The sequence below is a fragment of the Melopsittacus undulatus genome, chromosome 5, assembly GCF_012275295.1.
Source record: "Melopsittacus undulatus isolate bMelUnd1 chromosome 5, bMelUnd1.mat.Z, whole genome shotgun sequence".
NCBI lineage: Eukaryota > Metazoa > Chordata > Aves > Psittaciformes > Psittaculidae > Melopsittacus > Melopsittacus undulatus.
Window position 1 is genome coordinate 28,376,307 of NC_047531.1, and position 13,293 is coordinate 28,389,599.

The window sequence follows — 13,293 nt, forward strand, 5'->3', positions numbered from 1 at the left end:
TTCGTATTTTTAAGAAAATCTGGTGAAATGCCATCTTTTCTAAATTATCTTAATAAACAGTTATAAGTTACTCAGTTTGGGGGGTTTATATCACCAAATATCAACCTGCTAATTCACTAATGGTCTTACAGAAAAAGCTATTTAAGCAGCTTTTTTAATGCATTACTGGTCAGTAGTATTGCTGATATTTAATATTAGTTCGCCATACATCTGATTAGTAGAAAGCAAGAAAACGATCTCCCTATCATGGACAAGCCAATGATTGTGCCAGACACCATGTTTGCTACTTGCTCCAAAAGTAGTGTTTTATTGTCACAGAACAAATAACTAAATAAGATCCAAACCCTCATGTATTTACACAGATTAGAAGACAAAATACAGTTACAAAGTTTTTCTAAGGCACAGTTATATTCTGATCAACACGGGCAAGGAAGTATCTTTCTATTGAAATTTATTATATTCTCCCACTGAAGCACCTGGTAACAAGTGTGGTGGAGGTAGAGATTTTGATGCTCTAGAAGGCCATGGAGTCCTTCACCATACGGCAATCCCAGCACCCTGGTGAAAGGAGACCTGACAGGGACAGCAGCTATTGTCATTCTCCCTACAACTGCAGCTTTTTCAAGCACGCACACATGCCTTCTGTCTTCACAAAACAACAGAATGGTTTGGGTTGAAAGGGACCTTAAAGCTCATCCAGGTCCAACTCCTTTGCCATAGGCAGGGACACCTTCCACTAGAGCATGCTGCACAAATCCCCATTCAATTCAGCCTTGAACACTGCCAGGGATAGGGCAGCTTTTTGCAAGTTCTCCACTTTCTTATGCCATCTCTTTCCCGAAGCTCATGTGCTCATCTCCTTCCTCCGTCATCACACCGGCCCAAGAGCCCTGACCCGAGCACAGCTATTGCACGCCCCATGGCTGCCGCAGCTGTCTATTCCTGGCACAAATGCAGTGCCAGGCACCCGGTCAACGGTGTCTGTGTCACTCCTGAAGGACTCGCCCTCGCGAGCCCCCTCACTCTTAGGGTTCCCTCACTCCACGGGCACACGAGGCCAGGCTGCATCCCGGACGGGCAGCGGCCCCCCTCCCACCAGCCCTGCCTTCAGAAGTTGCTCGCTCTCAGTGCAGATGAGGGCATCGTCCCGCCACCGGCGGGCACAGGGCCCCGGGCTTCCCGCACTCGGCAGGCGCCGGAAGGCGGACGGGCACCGCGTTCCCGGCAGAGCAGCTGACCCCGGTCACGACACCCGGGTCTGCCCGGCCAGAACCAGCTCCCACCTCTTCCCGTAACCGCGGCCGGGAGACGACTGCCGCAGAGAACCGACACCAGTTCCCCACGCATGCGCAGGCCTCTTACTGCCCAGCGCCAAGCAACCCACCCCTTCCCCCCTCCCCCCGCGCGCTCTGCCGAGCACGTCGCCGCTGCGCCAGCCAATAGCGAGAGAGCGAGAACCGGCCGCGCAGTGACGTCACGGAGGCGAACCCTACCCTCCAGCCCTGCTCCCGGAATCCAATGAAAGGGAACGTGCACTGGGGGGCTCTGCCCCGCCCTCCGTGATGTCAGAGCCACCGCCTCCCTCCCTTGCACCGACCGGGCGGCGGGGCCAATCAGAGCCCTCTCGCCTCCCTAGTCCCGCCCCGCCCGCGCAGTGACCTCACGGTATCTCCTTCGGCGGCGGAGACGTGCAGCCAATCAGGGGAGAGGGAGGCCGCGCGAGGCCCCCGCCCCCCGGCCGTAATCCCCTCCCGTCCCCGTCCCCTTTTCTCCTCTCTCCCCCCTGCACCGAGCGCTTGGCGGCGGCGGGCAGCGGTGCAGCCCAGTCGTGTCCGTGCGGGCGCGCGCCTCCGCGGGTTCGGCGACATGGAGTGCGCTGCGGCGGGGGCCGAGTTCAACATCCTTCTCGCCACCGACTCCTACAAGGTGGGTGCGGGCACGGGCACGGCGGGCGGGCAGGAGCGAGTCACCTCTGCGGGCGCTCTGGTGCCGCCGCACCGGACCTGCCGGGCCTGGTGAAGGGCGCTCCACACTCAGGGCACCGAGCCGGGCCGGCCCCGCCGCTACCGGCTCCGTCCGTCTGCCCACCTGGCCGGAGCTGGGAACCCTGCAGTCCCCGAAGTGTGAGAGGGGGTGCCCGGCCTCGGAGCGGCGAGGGGCCGCGGAGGCCTGTCCGGCGGCTGACCCGGCAGCCCCGCGCCGCGGAGCGTGCGGCCGATCCTGCTTCCCCGTCGGGGTGCCCGGGGCCGCGCTGCCTTGGGGTGCCGGCGGCGGCCGGGCGAGAAAAGAAAGTGAAAGCGGGCGGGGCGCGAGGGGCGGCCTTGGCGGGGGGCGGGGTGCCTGCCCCGCCGAGCATCCCTTGGCGGCGGCCGCGCTGCCCTCCCGCCCTCGGCGGGGCCGGGAGTGGGCGCACGTGTTGCCGCGGTGGGAGGGTAGAGGCGAGCGGAGCTGTTACTTTTCCGTGTCTTGTTTCTCCCGCTCTGCCCTCGGGGGGTGGGACGGTGTGCGGGCTGCCCGCTGCCTGCCGTCCTGTGTCGGGTTGTGATGCAGAATGCTCTGAGCTACCGGCTGACTTAAAGTGTGTATTTCCTTATCCCCTGCTTAGTTTGTGGTCGTTGCAGTGTCACACTTGCGAGGCAAGGTTTTAGGTCAGAGTAGGAAATTGCACTTCACAATCCTCCCTGCGTTCCATGGGGTGATTTGAAAACAGTGGTGCTTGGTAGCAAAGGCTGAGTGCAGGCTCGCTGTCCGTGTTCTGATCCGGTGATTTCTGACCCAGGAGCTCTTGATGTGCCTCACAACACGAGTATGGCCAGGCCCAAGTTCTCCTCATGTGTAGTGTTGCATTAGTGTATATCAACAGCTCCTAGACACTGGACAGAGCCAGTGGGTGACTAGAAGTCTGGTTGTAGAGATGTGCCCTGTTGTCTCCTAGGCTAGATGACTTTTGCTTCAGGAGCTGTGTTGCCATGTCAAAGAGGTTGTTGGTGCCCTAAACGAAGCTACAGTGACAGTTATTATTTTAGCAGTATAAAGCATTATGTTACAGCTCTTTAAAGATTAGATCACTCGGATGGATGCTGGAGAGGAATTCTTCATCAGGGACTGTAGTAATAGAACAGGAAGTGATAGGTTCAAATTTAAACAGGGGAGATTTAGGTTAGATACAAGGAAGAAATTCTTTACTGTGAGAGTGGTGAGGCACTGGAACAGGCTGCCCGAGGAAGCTGTGAATGCTCCATCCCTGAATTGTTCAATGCCAGGTTGCACAAGGCCTTGAGCAACCAGATCCAGTGCCGGGGCCATGGCAGGGAGGTGGAATCTTAAGATTTTATTCCAACCCAAACCATTCTATGAATCAATGGGTTGCTGGGAGGAGGGTACTTCTAGATAGAAGAGTTGAAAAAGCAAATACACTGTTACAGCCAGGTCTTGTTACTGGCAAATGACTGAAGTACAAGCTTCAGTTTGTACTCCCATTGCTGACTTGTGATGTTGTACCTTTCCCAGCTCCTTTGTCATATTATTATGATTATTATATGATGCTACGTAAAGGTGCTCTTTTTGTAAAGAAATTAGTAGCATTTATTGTTGCTGTTAGTGGGAAGGTGTGTTGGAAGACACTGATAAATCTTAGAGCAGCTCAGTTAGAGCATCGTAATGCTGCTATTGAGGGCTCCCAAAACTGCTTTCATTAAGGGCTTAAGTGATCATTATCAAACTTACTCAAATATGGAAGATCCACTTCCATGTCTGAGACTAATCACATTAAATACTGTAGGCCTGCGTTTAAATGGTATCTATTTAAATCTAATTTGCATACTACTTCTTCTAAATGCACTGGGTCTGCTCTAGGATTAGTGATGGTGAGGAGCGCCAGAGTGTCAGATGACCAGTTTGCTTCCGTTTTGCTTTGCTGTTTTATAGGAAAGATGGTTTAGTAACACTGCAGGAGTGGTAGAAATCTTAAAGTGGCCGTGTAAAGGCCTCAGGTTGGGTTGGGGTTTTTGCAGTTTAAAACTGAATTTGGATGAGTTTTTCTGTCGCAGCTAGGAGCATTTTGTGTTATACTGAAAACAGTTGGAATTATCTACTTTACTTTGTCAAGACTATTCAAATTGCCTCTTCCTGTAAGGTTTTTTTCCCAAATCTTAGGAACTCCAGCTTCTTTGAACAATGCTTAAACAAGTAGCTTCTTTTATCTTGTTAGGTAGCATGAGCAAACAGCACTTATCTTCTCCCTGGATGAAACTCATTTCCTAATCAATGAAATCCCCTTAGTGAGAGCACTTTCAGTAACAATTGCACTAAAATATCTGGTAGTTGCAACATCAAGCTTTTCACAGGAATTACCAAACACTCTTACTAGCAGTTAGACGGGAGAATTGATCGTGTGGGTTTTTTGCTTCAGATACTTTTGCACTACCCACAGTTGTAGCATCCACTTGTGTGCTGTGCTGTCCACGGATAACATTTCAGACTCTGAGAAAAAAACCTGTATTAGTTCAGAAGCTTACTTGGTGATCCTATTGCAGTAGACACTGACCCATACAAACTAATGTTGGTGACAAAAGTAATGTGTGAATAAACAGTTCAGGGTAGTGAAATATAAATGCGCAGACTGCCTTAACCAGTACAACCTTAGCTCCTCACTCAGGCAGCTGTCTGTGGGTAAAAAGTTCTGATACCTTGGGGTCATACCTGTCACAATTTGTTAGTTTGAGCATTAGCTCCAGCATCCCATTTTTTTGCTACAGTTGGAAATTTGGGGCACAGAGAAAATTGGTTAGTGTCTCAGTACCCATAAAAATTCAGCAACAAGGTAGTTTGGTAGGCAGGGATTTGTCTGTAGACAGTTAATCCAGCCTCCTCTAAACTATTTTCCTGTCTGTGTGTGTCACAGGACATTTCCTCTGAAGTCAAAGATTAGCAAGTATTCAGTTTCAAAATCTTAAAAGCTTTCTTGGAAAAACAACTGAGTATCATGCTAATTTCTAGTATACTTGATATTTATATATAGAAACACTTATTACGCTCTGGCTGCATTACTGAGCTTCTGTTACTTACTCAATTGTACAAGTGCTTCAGGATTTTGAGGCAAGGCATCAAATGGTGCAGTTCATCTCCAACTTCCATGACAAGATAAAATGTTTTTACATCAGTTAGGGTTTTTTTTCTTCTTCACTTTGTTGCATATTCTTAAGCGTCTCCAGATCCCCCAACAGTATAATTCCTCTTGTGTGCTGGGTATTATATGCCATCCCCTCAGAGTCTCAGCATGGCCATATGGTAGTGTGTGTGTGCATCTTGCTGATAAATAACAGCAGTCTTTTTAATTCTTTGAATTCTAAGACTTTTGGGAGATTCATCAATGTAATGTTATCTGGGCAACTTAATTGTATGAATGTCCACTATAGCAATGACACTTTAATAGCAGAGTTTTCTGCTAGTGACTCAGTATTACCAAAAATTACTTTAAGTCAAAATCCTTGTTTCTAGAATGCTGCAAGAGTGGGTCTACAGCAGGCTCATTGAAGCTCACTGTTCATGCTGCATGATGTTTTACTTTTCTGTCTGTACCAAGAAGTCCCCACAATCTTGCTCCTCTGTGACAGCAAAGGTTCTGTCCACTCATTGTGCTTCCCAAGCAAAAGGGTCCATGCCCTTCACTTCCTCATTAGTCTGGTGTTGGTGACACACCAGCTCTTCATTTTCTTTGTCTTTGATTATCAGTGATCTCTTTATCCCATATTTATTTCTGTCCAAGTAGGATATATGCAAGTCTGAAGCTCTGTTGAAAAGATCAGCATAGCAGAGCTGTGTAGTTCAGTTGCAAGGTACCAGTGGCTGGTGTATACCAGTCCTGGGTTGGATGGATCATGAACTGCATGTGGGTAAAGGCTATCAAAGCGAGGACTGCACCTTGTTCTCTAAAGCAGTAATAGCTTATTTTGCTTTTACCAATGAAATGTATTACTGTTGCTTGGAATGTTTCGTAATTAAGCTGATAGCTGTAATAAGGTGCCATGCAATTACCCCATAGGAGGAGCTGACTTGCTATCTAGACTGTAAATGAGATCTGTTTCAGAATTGAGTTCTTTCTGGACCCTTCAAGGAAGCCTAAAAGATATGTTTTAACTCTGTATGCCTTGCATGTTGAATTTTAAGTATTTGTCGCTTTGAATGACTTCTTTTACTATGCACGGGTAGAGGAGAGCTCTTACTTCTGAAGCACTTCTCATGAGTGTGTTATTCCAGGATCTGACAGCCTCTATATTCTTTATTTAGAAGGCTAGAGGTCTGCAAGGGAAACACATCTATAATCTTAAATTGCTTGTTTTGACTAGTACTTAATGACTGCAAACTATTCTTTGCAGCAGCCTATATATATATTATTTTTTAATTAAAACCTTGTGGTGGTGGTGTGAATGTGGTCTCTTGCTTCCTGTAATTCTGTCAATGGAAAAGCATCTGGCTCGGTGTTCCTCGTAAGAAGCAATCTTCGCTCTATCTAGGTTCGCTATCTTCCACATTTTGATTTGCAGTCGCATGGTCCTGTTACAAACCCCGAGTCATTGTTGCTCTAAAGGAACACTGCAACTGTACAAAATCCAGCCAATTTTAAAATTAATTGAAAGTAACCCCTTCCAGAATCATTACAGCTTTTGTTGTTGAAGAGGTTTTACTTTTTTCATGAAGGAAAAGGAAACTTGTAGTAGTATGTGAAGTAGTGCAGCTGGCTACTCACTAATGTGTAAACAGTAAACATAAGGCATTTTGTCACCTTGTTTGACAATCTTGGATGCAAAACTATGCTGGTTTGGGCTGGGGTAGAGTTAATTTTCTCTAAAGTAGCTAGTATGGGGCTATGTTTTGGATTTGTGCTGGAAACAGTGCTGATAACACAGGGGTGTTTTAGCTAATGCTGAGCAGTGCTTACACAGAGCCAAGGCCTTTCCTGCTCCTCACACCACCCCACCAGCAAGCAGGCTGGGGATGCACAGGGAACTGGGAAGGGACACAGCTGGGACAGCTGACCCCAACTGACCCCAGGGATATCCCACACCATGTGCATGTAAAGGTGGGAAAGAAGAAGGAAGTGGGGACATTTGTAGTGATGGTGTTTGTCTGCCCAAGTAACTGCTACGGGTGATGGAGCCCTGCTGTCCTGGAGATGGCTGAACACCTGCCTGCCCATGGGAAGTGGAGAATGAATTCCTGGTTTTGCTTTGCTTGTGCAGCTCTTGCTTTACCTGTTAAACTGCCTTTACCTCAACCCATGAGTTTTCTCACTTTTACCCTTCCGATTGTCTTCCGCATCCCATTGGGTGAGAGGCTGTGTGGGGCTGAGCTGCTGGCTGAGGTTAAACCCTGGCAAGAACACACAGAAATCTTTAGTGGTAAAAAGAAATCCACTGTAAATCATTATCTTTTGTATTTTCTCTGAGCAATTCAGAATACATTCCATTCTAGTGCTTACACGTGACCCTGTTTTTTTTAAATTAATGTTTATGTGGTCACTTAAAGCATCTCTGCTGATAATGTGCGGCTTCCATATATACATTCAGTTGCTTATGTACTCTCTCCACAGTTTTCTTATTACTGATTGTTATCTTTTTTTTTTCATTTGCTCACCTCTATTCCTCTTATTTTTCAATAGACTTAAGTGATGATGGATGAATTAGAATACAGAGATATTAAAAGTGGTACAAGATCAACCTTCAGTCATAACCTGCATTAGCTTATCCCTCTCATCTCATGAGAGCAGATATCTCCCAATATTCTCACTTTAGTTCTTAAACATTATCTTAATCTGCATTTGCTTCACTTATGCGTGTTTAATAAGGGGTTTGGAGTCTCTCTAAGGCTACTTTCCTATGGTAATTTGAAGCTCCCATAATCAAATAGAATCAGAGAATAGTTAGGGATGGAAAGTACCCTAAGATCATAAAGTTCTGACCCCCCTGCCATGGGCAGGGACACCTCACCCTAGACCATATCTCCCAAGACTCTCTCCAACCTGGCCTTGAACCCTACCAGGGATGCAGCATTTACCACTTCTTTGGGCAGCCTGTTCCAGTGCCTCACCACTGTTACAGCAAAGAACTTCTTCATTACATCTAACCTGAGCTTCCCCTGTTTAAGTTTGAACCCATTCTCCCTTGTCCTGTCACTACAGTCCCTGATGAAGAGTAAGATAGTACTGATTCTCAGATTTGAGTTATTTTTACTTTTCTGTTTTTTGTGTGTGTCTTGCACTTTACCTGCTACTGTTGGTGCTCTTTTTGTTGAGTTACTGAAGAATGATTCTTCTGAATTTTCCTCCTTTGTTCAAAGAAGTTTATAATTTTTAACCACTGATTTTTTTTGTTTGGTTTTCATTTCCACTTTTGTTTGTGATGTGCATTCCCTTTGTGATTGCTTTGAAAGTTACAAAAGCGTGTTAAATATAAATGCTAGTCACAGTTGTGGGGTTTTGTTGGTTATTTTTTTTTTTTTACTGAAGGTGGTCAATGCTACCTAATTGCTTTTAGTTATGTGTGTGTAGTAAGGTATATCTGATAAAGCATTCCCTTTGTTCCTGAATACTAGTTCATAGAATCATTGAGGCTGGAAAAGACCTTCAAGATCATCATAGAATCATAGAATAGTTAGGGTTGGAAAGGACATTAAGATCATCTAGTTCCAACCCCCATGCCATAGGGACACCTCGCACTAAACCATGTCACCCAAGACTTCATCCAACCTGGACTTGAACACTGCCAGGGATGGAGCATTCACAACTTCCCTGGACAACCCATTCCAGTACCTCACCATCCTCACAGTAAAGAATTTCCTCCTTATATCGAATCTAAACTTCCTCTGTTTAAGTTTGAACCCGTAACCCCTTGTCCTATCACTACAATCCCTAATGAATAGTCCCTCCCCAGCATCCCTGTAGGCCCCCTTCACATACTGGAAGGCTTCTATGAGGTCTCCACGCAGCCTTCTCTTCTCCAGGCTGAACAGACCCAACTTTCTCAGCCTGTCTTCATACGGGAGGTGCTTCAGTCCCCTGATCATCCTCGTAGCCTCCTCTGGACTTGTTCTAACAGTTCCATGTCCTTTTTATGTTGAGGACACCAGAACTGCACACAATACTCCAAGTGAGGTCTCACGAGAGCAGAGTAGAGGGGCAGGATCACCTCCTTTGACCTGCTGGTCACACTCCTCTTGATGCAGCCCAGGATACGGTTGGCTTTCTGGGCAGTAAGTGCACACTGAAGCCGGCTCATGTTCATTTTCTCATTGACCAACACCCCCAAGTCCTTCTCCACAGGACTACCATGAATTTCCTTTTTGCCCAACCTGTAGCTGTGCCTGGGATTGCTCCGACCCAGGTGTAGGACCTTGCAAATCCAACCGTCACCTCAGGACTGCCAAGTCCACCACTAAACCATCTCTTTTGTTCACCATCTAAACTATTGTTGCAAACAGTGTTGTTTTCAATATGGGTTATTTGCAACCTTTGCTTTTAACCACTTCATTGGCTCAACTTTGTAAAAGTTTTGGTAAAGCAACCATTCAAATCACAGCCTCTTTCCACAGTGTTTTCAAATAACATGTCATACCATGACTGGTGGCAGTTCAGAGGTGCTTCATCAAAGTCTCCCTGGTGTAAATGCCAGGAGCACCACTGCAGTAGAATCATCTACTTTGGAAGTTTTATATGGGAGTGAGTATCCTCAGGCCTGACGTGCCCCAGCCAAGTGCTGCAGCCACTAGCTTCCAGGATTGGGCTTCTTCTAGCTCATCTTTACCCATCCCTCTGATTCTTCATGTTTGCGGCCATGGGTTTGTTACCTGGGTTGTTCTGTACACATTTTGCACTAAAGACTTCTCATAATGACTCCAGAATGTTTGAATACCCTCTTAGTTGAACTGGTATCATTTCTCATAGTTATGGTGCAGGAATGATCCTACTGGCTAGATACTTGGCGTTTTGTTCTCACTGTAGACAGGGCTTAGAAGCATCTTTCTGATGGTTCATGTTCACATTCATCTGACCTAGGTGAGTACTAGGAGTAAACCAACAACAGGAAATTTAGCTGTGCCTGACTTCTCATGTCAGACTGTTTCTCATGTTTTCAAATTGTTGTGTTTTATAGATTTAAATGACTTTTTAAAGTCATTGCACTGCAATCTGTTGTCCAGAAAAGCTTGTAGACTATAAGATTATCGGCTTTTATGCCGAAGGTCTTATTACTTAGCATATAAAAACTTAGCTTTCATCTCAGCCATCCCTGTTTTGTGATGAAACCTGTTAATTTCCTTCTCTTATAATTTAACTCCTAATATTTGGAGTGGGTTTTTTGGATGGCTGATCTAAATGCAGTTTGCCCCTTATGGTTTTTCTCAAATGGCTGACTTGATTTAGTTAAGTAGATGTAGTCCTTGTGGAGGTATTCCTTCTCCTGAATATACTTTTATTTGGATTAAATTTAATAAGGAGCTATCACAACTGGAATAAAAGTTTTCTGTTTCAGTCATAATACATAACCTTGTAGGTGATTGTTCAAAGGTTGTCATACTTTTTGTAGACAAAGCCTAAACCACAGCCTTTGAACTAAATATCAAAAGGCCTTTGAAGATATTTTGGAGGTTTCATTTTCTCATAACGGTCTCTTCATCCCAGTAGGGGCTTTTGTTGTGGGTCTTTGGTTGGGATTTTTTGTTTGTTTGTTTTCTGTAGAGGAAGCTTTCCTATTGACTTTATAGTCACTCCTACTTACCAAGAGCCCGTCTGTACAAGTCCTGTTTCTGTCATCCCCTACCTGAAAGCGTAGATTTATCAATACTGTCTCAATCTGTAAGTCACATAAAATACATTTCAAAACTGTGTTGCCACTGGTTTGTGCTTTCCACTTTTCTTTAGAATACAGAAAGAAACAAAACTTCATCTGACAGCAAGGAAAGCTTAAGCATTTTCTGAGCAGAGTTTTCATTGCCCAAGTGCCTTGTGGTGTTGTGCTGTTTTGGGGTTCTTTGTTTGTTTGATTGGTTGGTTTGTTTTCAGTGACATTCTTTGTGTCTCCTGTGAGCTGTTCCCACTCCCTAGAACTTCATCTTCTGGGAATTTCTTTACATGCCAAACCTCCTGAGCATCACTGTGGTGAAGGGGTATTACTTCCCCATGTCTTAGTAGTCCAGAAATGCCAGCTAACGATCAGAGCAGCCTTGATGTTTCATGGGCAGATGCTCCTGCTAGGAGAGAGCTTGAAAGCAAAGCAGATGGCCAGGCAAGTGAAAGGGGATGTAGGTCTTGTGGTTAACTTCTCACGTACCTATATCACACGACTGGAGCACGCTGTGCTTGAAAAGCATGGTGCTTCAAGGTTTGATCGTGTCTTTAAATACTGAGTAGTTTGTGGGAAGCCTTGCAGACGCCCAAAGAGTATTTCAGGTTTACAGATAAAGCTAAGAGCATTGTGGAATATATAAAAAAAAAGCACAAATTGTTTAAAATTACAGATGTAAAGTCTGCTTAGATGTAAACATCTTAATTGCCAGGGATGTGCATTTTCCACTGTTGAAATAGATTCTAATGTGTGAAGAATTTAATTGAATCATACGCATATAATTTGTAAAATTAGTTCATTATCTCTTTCAAGGGCTTGAAGCAATTTAATTGATAAAATGCCATTTCATTTTATTGTTTTTCCTTATTATTTGTTCATGACATTGTCATGCACTAAATTTTTGTTTATGTTTAAATCCTTAGAAACAACTATTTTCTGGACACTATCCAGAATATATTTTCAGGTTAAGATCTAATCTAAAGTCAGAAGAATTAGCTAAACCTGTGATTTAATGTTTGAAGAACTTGAGTGGGGTTTTCTTTAGGTTGAAACTGCCAGCAAGGACCTGTTTCCCCAGGTATGCTACATAAAGGAAAAATCAGGCTGTTTAGCATTCCAGCCCGGTTTCAGACCTCCGGTTCTGATTTGCAGCTAGAGCACTGTGTTTTGTGATCATATTTCAAAGCAGAGATAGAATGGGAACATGTCTAAAAAACCCTGTATTTAAATGCCATAGGAAAAGGTGCCACCAGCTCAAATGTGTGCACAGTACAAGTACACCTTAAGCTAATTTGAATCAGTACCCATTGGATAGAGAGAAGCATTTAGCCAGAGAAATGTTATGGAATTGCAAAAGTCAAACTTTCTTTTAGAGATGATAGTCTAAGATCATGCAAATTTTCATTATAATATAGGTGTTGGCTTCAGCAACGTGCCCAAAGTTAGTAAGTTGGATAATTAAACTTTTTGAAAGAAACCCAAGTAGGCAGTCATATACAGATGTGTTTTCTTTGTTTTGCTTGAACTGTTGAGGTGGGAACAGCAGCGTTACACTGGTTTGCTGTATAGCTTGACACAAGGAATTCGGGTATGGGTTTGGGGTGTTGTTCCTGGGATGACTGCTATGTACACTTCAAGCTGGTGGGCTCTGTGTTGAGTGTTTACTCTGAAATCATGTCACATGTAGCATGCCAGTAGGATGAAGAACAGAAATAAGCAGAGTTCCCAGGTGATACTCTCAAATCCTGATAAGCACCAGTGAAAGTCCAGTCCCAGTCATAGAACAAGATTTTTCACACTGTTGCTATTGCTTCCTGAAGTGGCAATGATGTGAACAAAATGCGGAGTTTCTTCTCCCTGTGCCTTACTGTGAACAAACCTAATGTTTTATTACATGTTTTTTTTTCTGGGAGTCCATGTAATAATAGTTTTTGTAAGGGGGTTGTGTATATGCTCCTGTTCCTATTAGAAAGACATGTAAAACAGTGTATTCTTGACTGCTCCACAGTGAGGGGGTGAGGGGAGGTTGGGTGGGGGTGTGTTTTGTTTGAGGTTTATTGGTGTTTTTTCCCTTTAAACATGATGATATCCTCGAGGGAGTTTACTGTGAGCTGGCAGTGTGATTTACTGCTTTGGAAGCTTTGTGTGAACTAGGAAAGGACATGTTATAATTTGTGGAGTGAGACATTTATTAATAACTAGAACTAAATCTAAAAGCCAGGGCTTGTCTTTGGGTCTAACAGTGCTACTCTTAAGCATTCTGCTTTTGAATGGCAGTGAAATTGGAACAGAATAGGTTTGCGCTCCATTATATGCCTGCATTGGAGTGCTTTGCTTGAAGTAAAAGCAGAAAACTTGCAATGACAAGATTGGGTTTTCTTTGATTGGTCTGGAAAACCTCATATAAGTAAAGACAATGGGAGGATCAGTGCTCAGTGCTGCTCCTAAAATCCTA

The 13,293-nt window shown here is 44.8% G+C and overlaps 1 protein-coding gene across 1 annotated transcript in view; it reads left to right on the plus strand.

Annotated features, from left to right (window-relative positions):
* Positions 1-1,757: 1,757 nt before the first annotated feature.
* Positions 1,758-13,293, plus strand: part of NAMPT (nicotinamide phosphoribosyltransferase) — a 31,073-nt gene continuing 19,537 nt past the window's right edge. Inside the window, exon 1 of the mRNA XM_034062864.1 lies at positions 1,758-1,926. Within this exon, the coding sequence (XP_033918755.1) occupies positions 1,867-1,926 (60 nt within the window). The 5' untranslated portion in view covers positions 1,758-1,866. The remainder of the gene's footprint in view (positions 1,927-13,293) is intronic.